The 14,115-nt window shown below is 36.1% G+C and overlaps 2 protein-coding genes across 2 annotated transcripts; one reads left to right on the plus strand and one right to left on the minus strand.

Annotated features, from left to right (window-relative positions):
- Nucleotides 1-5,153: 5,153 nt before the first annotated feature.
- On the plus strand, nucleotides 5,154-7,947 carry LOC148863809 (multicopper oxidase LPR1-like). Its single transcript, XM_088979876.1, has 3 exons — nucleotides 5,154-5,496; nucleotides 6,092-7,549; nucleotides 7,689-7,947. The coding sequence occupies exons 1-3, from the start codon at nucleotides 5,260-5,262 to the stop codon at nucleotides 7,740-7,742; spliced, it is 1,749 nt and encodes a 582-aa protein (XP_088836002.1). The 5' UTR covers nucleotides 5,154-5,259; the 3' UTR covers nucleotides 7,743-7,947.
- A 3,246-nt stretch (nucleotides 7,948-11,193) lies between these two features.
- On the minus strand, nucleotides 11,194-13,608 carry LOC148863810 (multicopper oxidase LPR1 homolog 1-like). The gene is made up of 4 exons (XM_088980070.1): nucleotides 13,539-13,608; nucleotides 13,063-13,311; nucleotides 11,516-12,982; nucleotides 11,194-11,413 (listed from the first exon to the last, which is right to left on the minus strand). Exons 2-4 carry the CDS (start codon nucleotides 13,285-13,287, stop codon nucleotides 11,363-11,365), a joined length of 1,743 nt encoding a protein of 580 aa, XP_088836196.1. The 5' UTR covers nucleotides 13,288-13,311; nucleotides 13,539-13,608; the 3' UTR covers nucleotides 11,194-11,362.
- Between the last annotated feature and the right edge of the window lie 507 nt (nucleotides 13,609-14,115).

Here is a 14,115-nt window from a genome sequence, read left to right on the forward strand (position 1 = left end):
ATTTTTATTCAATTTAATGTCCATAACCAATTGAAATAAATAATATATATTATATTCAACCACCTCAACTATAATTTAAAAAGAATAATATTTAAAATTAATTGTTTATAAACTAATAGAACAAATAATCTATCAAATCCATATTTATATCAAAAAAATAATTTTTAATCTCAAGAAATTATATAAATAAAAATATGAACAATAAAATAATTATTTTAGTACTTAAATTTTATAAATTTGCACATGATATGTATCTTAAAAATATAATAAAATATTAATTAATATTTTAATTTGTATTAAATAACAATGTATTTATTATTTATAAAAATAAAAATATTATTTACAAATTATTTGAGAATATAATATAAATTGAATCTATCAAATCCACTAATCTACATTTAAATAAACAAATTGATAATTTAAAGAAATAAAAATATTAATTATTCCATTATTATTTTAGTAATTAAAAATTATGAATTTACATATGATTTGTATCTTCAAAGTTTTAATATATTTTAAGATAATATAGTTTTGTAAATTAATAGTTGATATTTTAATTTACATTCTATAATAACATATTTATTTTTTTAAAATAAAAATATTATTTACCAAACATTTGAGAATTAAAATTTTAATTGACCTTTTTGTTAATATTAAAAATTAAAAAAAGATAAATGTAAAATAATTGATATAATAATTTAAATATAATAGTTGCATATGTTTTTACTTTGCCTTGGACTTTAATAGAAAATAAAATAATAATGGCCATCTATGTATTAATTTGTGAAAATATATAATATATGTTTTGGACTCTTGATTAATGTTAGAATATACATCTCCTATCTATCTATCTATCTATCTATCTACACACACACACACACACACACACACACACACACACTAAAGTAGAGCTTGCCATGTCAATAGTCTCTCCTTGCTCCATTACCCAAACCAAGCAATACTAGAGGGGGTGCAAGATTACCTTTAGAAGCACTAGGAGTTGCCATCTAACATGGTTTATCTCATTTTCCCTCTCCTTTTTATTAGGAAACTAATTATCCCCCACTTTTTCCTAAATCATCTCTAATTCCTATTTATCCTCTCCCCCACTTTTCATCTATATCTATCTAAAAAAAGTTTCAATTAAAACATTTAACAATAAAACATTTGTTAAAAACACAAAAAATAATTATAATAGGTTTAATAACATTCATACTATTAATAATTTTATATTTTTATAAAATTCATAATGAAATTATGTAATAACAATATAAATTATAATTCTATGGGTTATTAAATTTAAAAATTAATTAATATTTTTAAATTTTAAATAATGATATTATTTAAATAATTAAGTAATATTATAAACAACTATTTTTGAAATACTTTAAATATCAAAACATTAATAACTAAATCATATCTTATATATTATTTCATAAACAAAAAATAGATTAAATAACAAAATTATGTCATAACTTTAAAAAAATTATCAAAAGCATAAAAGTAATTATAACTATCAAGGCCCCATGTGATGCACAGGATGTGGCGCCCCTTCCTATCCCTTGCCCCCGTAGTCAAGACACTCTACCCCATCCCTGCCCCGTCCTTGGTAGCGAGGCGGGTTGGAGGAGAGGCACCCATTCTCCATCAAAAGATGGATAATCTCTAAATTTTTCCTACCCCGAGGCAACCACTTCAAAATAATATATTTTTTGGATATTTTACAAATAGGATTATGGGAATTTGGGGTATTTTAGGAATTGGATTATGACAATTTGGGGTGTTTTATAAATGGAATTGTGAGATCGTAGGATTATAAGAATATGAGGAAAAACTTAGAGATATTTTAAAAGTCAATATTAAATCAACTAATATTTTAATAATTTACCATCGGGTTTAGGGAATTATATGCAAACCCCGTCCCTGATTTGGAGCAAAAATATTTTCCCCATTCCCACCTTGTCTCTTCCTCATCCCTATTTAAGATTCGAGAAAACTTGCCCCGTTCGGGGTGGGGTAGGATATTATTTATGTTTTATATACTATTTTTTAAACATTATTTAAAAAATAGATTAAATAACAAAATTCTATAGTAACTTTAATAAGAATAATAAAATATAAATAAAAAAATAAATATTATTGAAATAGTGCACGTAGATTAAATAACTTAGAGGTATTAAAGCTTTTTATTAGTTATGTATTATAGTTTTGCTATAAATTTTCAATAATTATTGCATATTAAACTATTGTTATTTGTTAGAAATTAGACTATTAATTTAACTGAAATTAGGACTGCTCACTAGGCAATTCAGTTCGGTTGGAGATTGTTTGGCTAGCCAAACTAGTATGGTTGTGTTAGGACTTGGTCACTTGAAACTGACCAATCATTAGTGAAAACTAACCATTGGTTAATTAATAAATGTTCAAATTTTTAATGTTTAGTGTAATTTACATTAATCATTGTAATTTAATAAATTTTCATTAAATTTTTACAACAATTATTTATTCATAAAAGATATTGCTAATTGGCATAATTTACTAATTTCTATAAAATCAATAATTATAGTTAACAATTATCAAATAATTCAGGAAAACTCTTTAACTAATAATGCATAATTTTTAAATAAATAATAATTAAAAAATTAGGAAATTAATCCATGAAAAAATATTATCCAAAACTATTTAACTAAGAGTCCATTATTATTTTTCAACTAAATAATTATTAAAAATTTTTGAGAAATTAAATTAGGAAGTTAATCTATCAGAATTTGTTTCATATTTATTTAAATAACAATTTATTATTATTATTATTATTATTTTTATTTTTATAAATAATTATGAAATAATTTAGGAAAATTATTAAATCTATCCACATCGGTCTAGACCACTTAGTTGACTTCAACCATACTTGGTTTTACATTAATTAACAACAAATGATTTACTTTTAATTAAAACTAATGTAATTTACCATAATTACATTTATTTACTATAATTACATTAATTTACTAAAATTACATCATTTTGATTAATAGTAAATAATTTATGCTTAAAAGGTAAATACTTTACATTAATTCACATTAATTTGTTGTTATTGTAAATAACTAATTTACTATACACTTTTGCTAATCAACAACAATTTCAATAATTTTTGGAAATTATCATAAATATTATAATTTATTGTTATTTAATTTACTATTAGTTAATTACTTATAGAAAGTAGATGATAATTTTCCCTATAAAACTAGGGCCCTACCCTACCCCACCCCAAACGGGGCAAGTTTTCTCGAATTTTAAATAGGAATGGGCAAGAGACATGGTGGGGATGGAGAAAATATTTTTGCTCCAAAACAGGGATGGGGAAGGGATGGGGTTTGCATATAATTCCCCATACCCGATGGTAAATTAGTAAAATATTAGTAGATTTAATATTTATTTTTAAAATATCTCTAAGTTTTTCTCATATTCTTATAATCCTAGGATCCCACAATTCGATTTATAAATACCCCCAAATTGTCATAATCTAATTCCTAAAATACCCCCAAATTCCCATAATCCTATTTATAAATATCAACAAATTAGATTATTTTTAGGTAATTGCTTCGGGGTGGAGAAAATTTAGAGATTCTCCATCTCCGATGGGGAATGGGTGCCTCACCTCAAACCCACCCCACCATCGGGGAATTGGTTTATTTAGTTTTATTGAATTTTAGAACCCAAAGAAATAATAATTAAAATAGAAAATCGCTTCTCATTTAAAGCTGATGTAGCAGCATGATTCAGTAAGGCATTAGGTGCTGTACCATTTTAGCTGCTACAATAGAGATTTCAGGTATATGTGGGAACATAAACGTTCCCTTTAATACTCAATTGAGGGCAAACTCATCAACCCAAAGATCTGTTTGATACATTACGTGTTTTTGACTTTTTGTCACTTATTATCCATCAAAATCTGCGGCAGCCAATAAAAACTTCGAATTTTCGAGCCAATGAACAATAATACTCGATACAACATGGGTGTCAATTCTCAATTGTCAATTGATTAATCCGATCCAGCTCATTACAAATATATCATGTCCAATCCAATTCAATAAATATTTTAGATCATTTTGGACTGATCCAGTTCAATGTCATTTGATTCATTTAATTCAAGTTTGATCCATTGACACCTATATTCTTATCTTTTATCAATGGATCAGATATTGGTTTAATACAAACAAATCCAATAAAAATTCATTATGGATGGACCAGATCTAATTCAATCAAATAAATATTTTGGACTATTAAGTCTGGATTGGTCCAATTCAATATGTCTTAATGGTCCATTCAATCTGTTCAAATTGATTTTGATTTGGATGGGGTCCAATTAACACCCTAAAATATTAGAGCTGCAAGTCAAGTTGGCCCAAATCAATAGTTTACACTGTTTTTAGTTCGGACTTTGGATTGGGCCTATTGAAAATTTGACAAACTCCCAACCCTAACCCAAAAAGGTTGCAAGGTATAGAGGAGAATCTCCTCAGGAGAGCAAATGGTGAGCTTGTGTTTTTTAATTTCAAAAATCTTGAGCAAATGAATGACTAATCTGTACTTTTGGTATGTGAATTTAAAGAATTTGCCAAATAAATTTGCAATAAAGCTCCACTAAAGAATTTTAAGAGACTGGAGGGGCCTCCATCAAATAATCTGTACTAACCTATCTAGCTACATTCCCAGTGCTGAAATTTCAGAGACTGGAGTCCCTTGTAGTTCAAAAGAACTTTAAAGTTCAAAAGAACTTTATTCCCTTGTACTATCATTGCCTAAGGTCTATATAAAAGGCCATATACCCTAATCCATAAGGCCACAAAGTCAATAATCACTGATTTTTTCAAGAGTAAATAAATAGACACTCAAGTGAACAAACAAAAAGAAGATAAATCAGAAACCATACACAAGATCATGGATGCTGCCACAGAAAAAACCTTTTCTTTTATCACTGCACTACTTATTTGCTTTCCAACTTTTCTTTTTATTTTAATATTTTTGGACACATCAAATCCCACTAGGGAAAAAAAAAGATGGCCCCCATCTCATAAAACTACCTGCTTTAGGCAATCTAAAGTCTCAGACATGATTATATATACAAGTACCCATTAACACAAGAGTTCAGAACTGACCCACATTCTTTACCAACTCTTCTTGCACAAAGTTCTTCTCCTTTCTACCTTCTCTTCTTCTTCTTCTTTCTTTCTTTTTTTCAACTTTGATTCTTTCATTTGGATGAAGAAAAAGACTAAGAAAGATACCATGAGAGCTCTTCATTTCCTGCTCATCTTCTCTGTAGTCCTGTCATGGTCTCCTACTACATGGGCAGCAGATACAAAACTAATCAACCCATCGAAGTTGGAAATGTTTGTGGACGAGCTCCCAGACATGCCAAGAGTTCGAGGTTTCAACATTCAAAACGGTGTCCCTGTGTCGAAATCAATAATAATTGGCATGTTCCAGAAGAAATGGGTAAGCTCCTATCCTCCAACCCATCACTTGAAACTAGAAATTGGATCTGTTGATCTGTTTATGGAACTATTTTCATTTTAAAATTATAAGCTTCTGGGTTTTCCATGGGCTATTTTAATAGCTTGTGGGTTCAAAGAACAAAGAAGAAGAGAATCCTTTGTCCCTTTGCCTTTCGTGGGTTCCATCTTAGCTATTCTTAAGGGTGGGCGTGGGACCCATCCAATGTGTGTGCATCATGCTTCATGCATGTTCATTTATTCCAGTGCTAGTGTCCGCACGGAAGTATACATAACTCGACAGAGTCAAATTTGAGTTGATGATTTGTATGGTGGGTCCTGTATTTTGCTGGCTAATCAACTAATCAAGCCTACGCTGCGGCTGACAAAGCCACTATTATCTTTTGTCACTTGTCAGTAAGTCAATTAAGATAAATTCACTAACCACACCCGATAAACAAGTGATGAGTCCATTATGGGACAGCTCAAATTTCCATCATCAGCACTTGTTTGGAAATTGGGATCCACTACAATAAATAATACAGTAGTGCGCGCAGCATCTGATAATTTCTTAATGATTCGTGGTTCTTGCTTGGCAGAAATTCCACAGAGATCTCCCAGCCACTACTGTTTTCGCTTTTGGGACATCCAAGAAGGTGGCAACTGTACCGGGCCCAACAATCGAGGCCCTCCATGGTGTCGAGACATACGTGACGTGGCAAAATCATCTCCCTTCACAACACATACTGCCGTGGGACCCCACCATCCCCACTGCCAGACCCAAGATGGGGGTCCCAACGGTTGTGCATCTTCATGGTGGAATCGATGAGCCCGAGAGTGATGGGTACGCAAAATCATGGTTCACCGCTGGATTCAAAGAGAGAGGGCCCACTTGGACCAAGAAAACGTATCGCTATCACAATGCCCAACATCCAGGAAACATGTGGTATCACGATCATACGATGGGATTAACAAGAGAGAACATCTTGGCCGGGCTGATGGGGGCCTACATTCTCCGTCATCCTCCGGTCGAGGCCCCACTAGGAGTCCCCTACGGTGACGAGTTCGATCGTCCGTTGATCGTCTTTGATCGTAGCTTCTACACCAACGGTACAATCTACATGAATTCCACAGGACATACTCCGTCCATACACCCACAGTGGCACCCGGAATACTTCGGCAATGTGATCGTCGTCAACGGTAAAGCATGGCCCCGGATGACCGTACGCCGTAGGAAGTACCAGTTCCGTATAATCAACGCCAGCAATTCCCGGTTTTTCCGATTCTTCTTCACTAACGGTATGAGATTCATCCACGTTGGATCTGATTCCGCTTATCTGGCTCGACCAGTTAGGACCAAGAAGCTCCTCCTGGCCCCATCCGAGATCGCTCATGTGATCGTTGATTTCTCCAAATCAACGTCCGACATGGTGATCTTAGCCAATGGTGCAGCGTATCCGTATCCGTCTGGTGATCCTACGAACGATATCAACGGGAAGGTCATGAGATTCGAAATCAACGGGCAACATGAGGTTGACACGACACGCGTTCCACCGAGATTGATGAAGTATCCGAGTCCCGATATATCAAGTGCTTCTACAACCCGATACATATCAATGTACGAGTACACGACACCAATGGCAATGGATATGCCTAGTGTCCTGTATTTGAATGGGAAATCATTCGATGATCCAGTAACGGAGATGCCAAGGGCGGGGACCACCGAGATTTGGAATGTGATCAATCTGACGGGTGACAATCATCCGTTGCACATTCACTTGGGCTTGATCACGGCTTTGGAGCAGACGAAGCTGGTTGAGCTTGAAGAGTTCAAAGAATGCATGATGATGAAGAACGACGCGATCGAGTGCCAAGTAAGCAAGTATGCACGTGGCAAGAGGAAACCGGTGCCAGCTCATGAGAGAGGGTGGAAGAACGTGTTCAAGATGAGACCGGGTTACGTGACCAAGATCCTAGTCAGATTCTCTTTCATCCATTCAAATGCTTCCTATCCCTTCGATGCAACAGCGGAGCCTGGTTACGTCTACCATTGCCACGTAAGCTATTCTCCTCTCACTTATGCCACTTATCCAGTTCTGATTTCTAAATATATTCATGTCTAATAATCTTGATTTATTTGGAAGTCTCTTTATTCATTTCTAACAATCCTATTTCCCTTTCCCCCTCTTAATGCAGATATTGGATCATGAAGATAATGCAATGATGAGGCCTTTGAAGCTCATATCTTGAGCAATGAGCCCCAACAATTCACATAAAGGCTAGAGCCTCAATGAGAAAGAAAACAAGGAAGAAGAGGCCATGAATTCAATAAAAATCTGCTTGTATTTTATGGGTTTGTGTATTTTGATAAAGTAAAGTAGTAAAGGTTGTAGGCCTTGTGGCTTTCACTTAATAAAATGAGATGCCTATGGTTTGTTGCCATCAGTTTCATTTTTTCAATTCTTATTCATTATGGACAAGAATCAATTACATGAGAGTTTTTAAGTTACCAAATTCTTGTCATAGGCGTCAATCATTTTAGAATGAAAAATGAATGCATCATGGCACAATAATTATGTTAGCATACAACACAAAAAATGACAGTGTTTCATGTTGCTCATTGTCATTCATCAAATATGCTCTATTGATAGATACAATATACATACCATATTCATTCTTCTTCGAAATGATAGTACTTCATTGTCTTTAGATTTTTGACTACAACATACATACATACAAATACTTGTAGTGAAAATACATAAGTATATACATGTATACATTTATGGATGCATCAATATTTGCACATACGCATATGCATACATGCATAGATAATAAAAATTTATAAACATAGATACATGTTCGTATAATATTATATATACAAATATGAAGTTAGGTTAAGTTCAGGTTGGTCATGGACTCAACTACCCTAACTCAACCTTAAGTTAAGTTGGAATCAACCATAACCCTAACCAAAACTTCAACCCGATCCAACCCAATCTGGTTTTTCATTTTTTTAGGGGTGGGGGGCTGGGTTCAGGCTAACCCAGCCCAAATTGTAGCCCTAAGTATAAAGAAGCAACTTTGGTTTATAGTGCACTTGTCTATCTACAATTTATTCGTAGTTCATTTTGCCTCTATATTCAATTCTTTGACCACTAATCTTCTTTACAACATTTTAATTGAGGATGAATTATAAAAATTGATAAAAATTGGTTGGGTCTGATCAACAAAATAAAAAATATCTTAATTGAATGACTTAATTTCATCTCCAGCCATATTAAGCCATTCAGTTCAGCCACTTCAACTGTTATCAAATGGGCCCTTAGTCATGGTAAAGGAGATCTAGGCGGCTTTCTTAGATATTGTACATGCATTTATACACTGCCTACTCTATGTTATTGCATAAGCTTAGCGAACATATTTAGTTAATCGGTTGTCTCAACTAATAAATTTCTAGAATGATGACTTGGTGTTGGTAGGGGTGTCAATGGACCGATTTTGGATTGGATCCTGTTCAAACCAAATCACTTTGGACGGATTGTATGGACCAACAAGGCATAATGAATTGGACCAATCCAGAGTTAGTGCTCCAAAATATTTATTGGATTGGATTGGACCCGGTTCATCCATAATGAATTATATTGGATTGAGCCAATATCTGATCCATTGATAAAATATAAGAATACAGGTGCCAATGAATCAGGTTTGGGTTAGAATTACTCTAAATTAAAACAAATTTGAACAGATTGGATGGTCTAAACATTGAATTGGACCTGTCCAAAGTATTCATTGGATTGGACCTGCCCCATATGTAATGGACTCACATTGGATTGGACCAAATCTAGTCCAAATGACACCCATAGGTTTTGGTTGTTTGATTATTTTCTTGCTTGATTGTCATAGGTCTAATAGGAGAATTTATGATGCTGCAAAGACATGGGTACTGGAAGAGCTTGGACAAATCAAAACCCACACATGAATTTTGATAAATTCCACCAGATTGGTTAACACTTTTATGATATTAGTTGACTAGTCACAAGTAGACTTGTTCATGGGCCAAGCCGGGCTTGGGCCGGGATTTCACTCTGTATTAAAAGAATTTTCTAAGGCCCGAGCCCGAGACCGGCCCGACCATCGGGCCTACAACTTGGGCCCGAGCCCGACCCTCATAAAAAGTCCAAAGCCCGGGCCCGAAATTTAGCCCATACTGCTAGTGGCTGAATAGAGAGAGAGAGAGAGAGAGAGAGAGAGAGAGAGAGAGAGAGAGAGAGAGAGAGAGAGAGAGAGAGAGAGAGAGATTATAAAGAAAAGAATAAAAAATGTATATATTAAATTATAAATATATATTTTAATAAATATTATATTATTTATATATTTTATATAATATATAAAAATACATATTATATATTTTATAAAATATATAATGCTGAGTTGGGCCGGGCTGAGCTCAGGCTGGGCGTTTTTGACAAATCTCGAGCCTGATCTGAAACACAGTCGGGCTTACTGTATTAGGCCCGAGGTCAGGCTCGCGGGCCTAATTACATAACCAAGCCTGACCCGAGTGCGGGCCAGGCTGAGCTGGGCCATCGGACTACCCGGTCCATGAACAGGTCTAGTCACAAGTTTTTTTGACAACGTGTCTTTTAGGGTGTCATGGTTGAATCCGTCTAATAGGCAAATACCTAATATAAGTAGGGCTCAACATGGACATGATTCTTATTAAAACTAGTTAAATAGGCTGTGTTTGTTTGTGATGCATGCAAATCTGAACTAGATAAAAATTTTGAACCCATTTGTTTGTAATTATGATTTGCACTCTTACGGGATGCAAAATTTGCAATTTTTCTTTCATTTGCATCTATCTATTAGCCGTGTAAATTTTATATTTTAAAAAATGATGCGAAATAATAACCTCCCTCTTACTTCATTTCTCTTTCATATAAATTGGGGAGTACGTCACTTTATTTCTTATTTTACTTCTTAAAAACAAAGAAAACAAGGTAAAATCTAAAGCACACATAAACGAAGATTTAAGCTAAGCCCAATTGCACTCTTATGCATTTGCCCCAATGCATATGCAATCAAACGGAGTAGGGGTGGATTCGGATCGAATCGAACCGGATAAAACTCGGCTCACCAAGGTGGTACAAGGCTCGAATAGATCGTGGCCACCCCTAAAATGGAGCCATAACAAAAAAAAAAAAAAAAAAAAAAAACAAACTAAAACATAAAACGTTAAATACTTTTAACGAAGGGTTAACTCAAAACCGGCTTTAGATTCAGGTTCAATGGATTGCTATCCTGGAACAAAGTTTTGACCCTTTTGGATGCGACAAGTAACATTAAATTATTAATTACATTGATACTCTTTTCTTTCTAACACACGACATAAGAAATTAAAGGATATTAGATTTCTACTGAGTGCTGTACATAATTCCTTTCCTACTAATATATGGGTTCTGTTCTTTTCCTTCTTTCTTTTTTCCCAGACCAAACGGGTTGGTGGGTTAGTGGGCGAATAGGATTTTTGCACGAGGCCCATGGTATCAACACCCGCAATCAAGTAGGTTAGCGTATAATTATTAGATTAAGCTCATGTTTAGTTTGTTAGTCTTTACTTTAAGCTTGCTTTCCTAATTAATATAATATGAGCAGTTTCTCCTATATATAATATGGATATCTTTCTACGGTTCCGGCCGACTTCAGACTCCAAATCCAAACCCTTATATTTATTATTTTCAAATCTGGCTACAATTGTTAATCCCTAAGTAGGATTACGAATCAATTAGTGCCATCATCGTGCACTTATTACAACTCGTTATATTAAATCAAACACAGTCATCTAATCTGATCTCTTGCTTTCAATCAAATCAAACCAGCTGCAATGGTCGTATCATTGCGTTATCTTCGTGATCCAGAATCTGCGATCCATGAAAGTTAAACATAAACAGCATTTAATTAGTACAGTCCAAATGATAAGAAGAAATAGCATGCACACGTACTGGGAATTGAGGGCTACTTACGTGACAATGGTAGACATATCCCGGCGTCGTGGTGGCGTCGAACGGCAACAGCGAATTGGTCTCGACCAGATTAAACTTGACGACGACCGTTGTTTGGGTTGCCGGTGCCATCTTCACCGTGTTCTTCCATGTCATCTCGTTAGCTGGCACGCCATTGCCGGTGGACGGCGGGGTTAGGTATGATGCTACGTTGCAGGCAACGGCGTCGTTCTTTTGCGCCATGCAGCTAGTGAAGTGAGTCGGATTGGAAATCGACTGAACCTTGATTGCTTGGAAAGTAGCCAAATGTATGTGCAGAGGGTGATTATCGTTGGTCAAGTTGATCACCTCCCAGATCTCTGTGCTACCGGACTTGGGCGTCTCTGTAACCGGGTCCTCGTATCGTTTTCCGTTAATGTAGAGGTGTGTGGATGACCCGGATGGTGTCGTATATTCGTACAACACAATGTACCTTCTCTTGGTTGCAGTGTCTGTTGTCGATGCCTTGTAACTCACTAGGCTCGCTGGAATCCTTGATGAATCGGGGATGGTTGGGTTTTTGGGTACAATGATGAATTTCATGACCTTGGAGTTAAGGTTATCCACCGGGTTACCCGACGGGAATGGGTAAACTGCATTGTTGTTCATTACGATCTCCGTGGTAGTAGATGTTGAGAAGTCAATGATGACATCGGCAATCTCAGAGGGTGCCAAGAGGATAGATGCCATCTGTACGGGTGCGGGTAGGTAGGATGCATCGGATCCTACTTGGGTAAATGAGAGCCCTTTGCTTAGCGAGAGCTGCAAGTATCGCGCGTTGGAAGCGTTAGTGATTCTGAAGCGGTACTTGCGTTTCTGTACCTTCATGAAGGGCCAGGCCTTACCGTTGACGATGATGGCGTGCCCAAAATACTCCGGTTGCCATTGCGGGTGAATGGCTGGTACGGTGCCGGTGAAGTTCATGTAAAGGGAGCCGTCGGTATTGAAACTCCGGTCGAAGATTATCAGAGTCCGGTCGAACTCTGCTCCAGATGGAAGGTTTAGGGAAGCATCCAAGGTGGGGTCATGAATAATGTAGGCACCAATCAAGCCTGCTAGGAGATTAACACGTGTCAATCCTATTGTATGATCATGGTACCAGAGGTTTCCTGAGTGTTGGACGTTGGGGTAAGTGTATGTGCTTTTGGACCACGTTGATCCAGTTTCTTTAAAGCCAGAGGTGAACCAGGCAAGCGGGTGCCCGTCGTGTTGGGATTCATGGACCCCACCGTGGAGATGGACTACCGTCGGGACCCCACCTTTTTTAGGAACGGCGGTGGGGATGGACGAATCCCATGGGAGTATGTGGGTTTGAGGGAGTTTATTTTGCCACGTCACCGAGGTTGGGACTCCTTTGATGGCCTCAATGATTGGACCCGGTACAGTTGCGGCATCTTCCGACGTCCCAAATGCGAAAACCGTCGTTGCAGGCAAATTGCGGTGAAATTTCTGTACGAGAACAATCACGAAAAACTTGGTTACTACTTACTAGAGAGAGAGAGAGAGAGAGAGAGAGAGAGAGAGGGTACCCATTTCTTCCGGTACATGCCAATGGTGAGGCTGCCGGGTTTAGGAGAGGTGGGTCCATTCGAATACCCCAAGAGCGAGGGCATCTGTGGGAGTTCATCGACGAACATTTGCAGAGAACCAGCAACCTGAGTCAGAGTTGCGTCAGTTATCGGAGGTAGTGTGGCGGCTCTGCTGCGAATCGTCATGACTAAATATATAAGAGTTAACAATAGTTTAGCCACCATCTTTTCTTCTCGTTGTCAACTTTTCTGTAGGAAGAAGAAAAGAAAACAAAGTAATTTCAAGAAAATAGTTAGTATTGAATTGGACCAGTGGATACACAAGTCAACCAACTCGAGTATGGACTTTGTACAAGTTCGAGTTTTGTGTCCACATTGCAATCATATCTCGAGCTAGTAGCTAATTAGAGAGAGACTAAATTGAGAAGAAGAGAGACACTTGGAGAGGAGAGATAAAAGGGGTTCATCAGACTTACCTTGAAGAGAGAAGTTTGCTGAAAGTAAGGAGGAAGAGAGCAGAAGGGGTGACTGTGGTGATGAATTCTCAAGTCCAAGCCATACATGCACACTATAAATGGACAAAGGGTCGAGACAGGGTTGGTAGCATGTTTGGCTCTGCATTGAGCAAGGACGATGTGACGCAAAACCCACCACCGTGGGGTCCAAGAGGAATCAGCCGGTGACGCAAATTTGGTCTGATCCAAGCTGAAGTTCAAGTAATTTTTAATCTTAATTGACGGAAAGAACTGAACCAGAAAGTTTGATTCCATAAGCCAGCAACAACCTATATATATATATATAATTAAACATTATTTTTCGTCAAACAAATTAAACAAACTAATTGAAAGTTTTGTTAAGTGTCATTTTTTTTCCTGTTTAGTTAAATGGTTGGTTTAGTTTGGCAGTTGTAGTTGTACCTTGGTGCCTCAATTGGGACCCACGGTCACATTAATATATATGATCAGTTTATTTTTTTGGTAGTAAGATTAATATATGAATTTCCATGAACAAACGCTGAAAACCAATGTAGGGCTCTGATTGAATTGCACCGAG

The sequence above is a fragment of the Nelumbo lutea genome, chromosome 3, assembly GCF_056320005.1.
Source record: "Nelumbo lutea isolate HS-2025 chromosome 3, American lotus-T2T, whole genome shotgun sequence".
Classification (NCBI taxonomy): Eukaryota; Viridiplantae; Streptophyta; class Magnoliopsida; order Proteales; family Nelumbonaceae; genus Nelumbo; species Nelumbo lutea.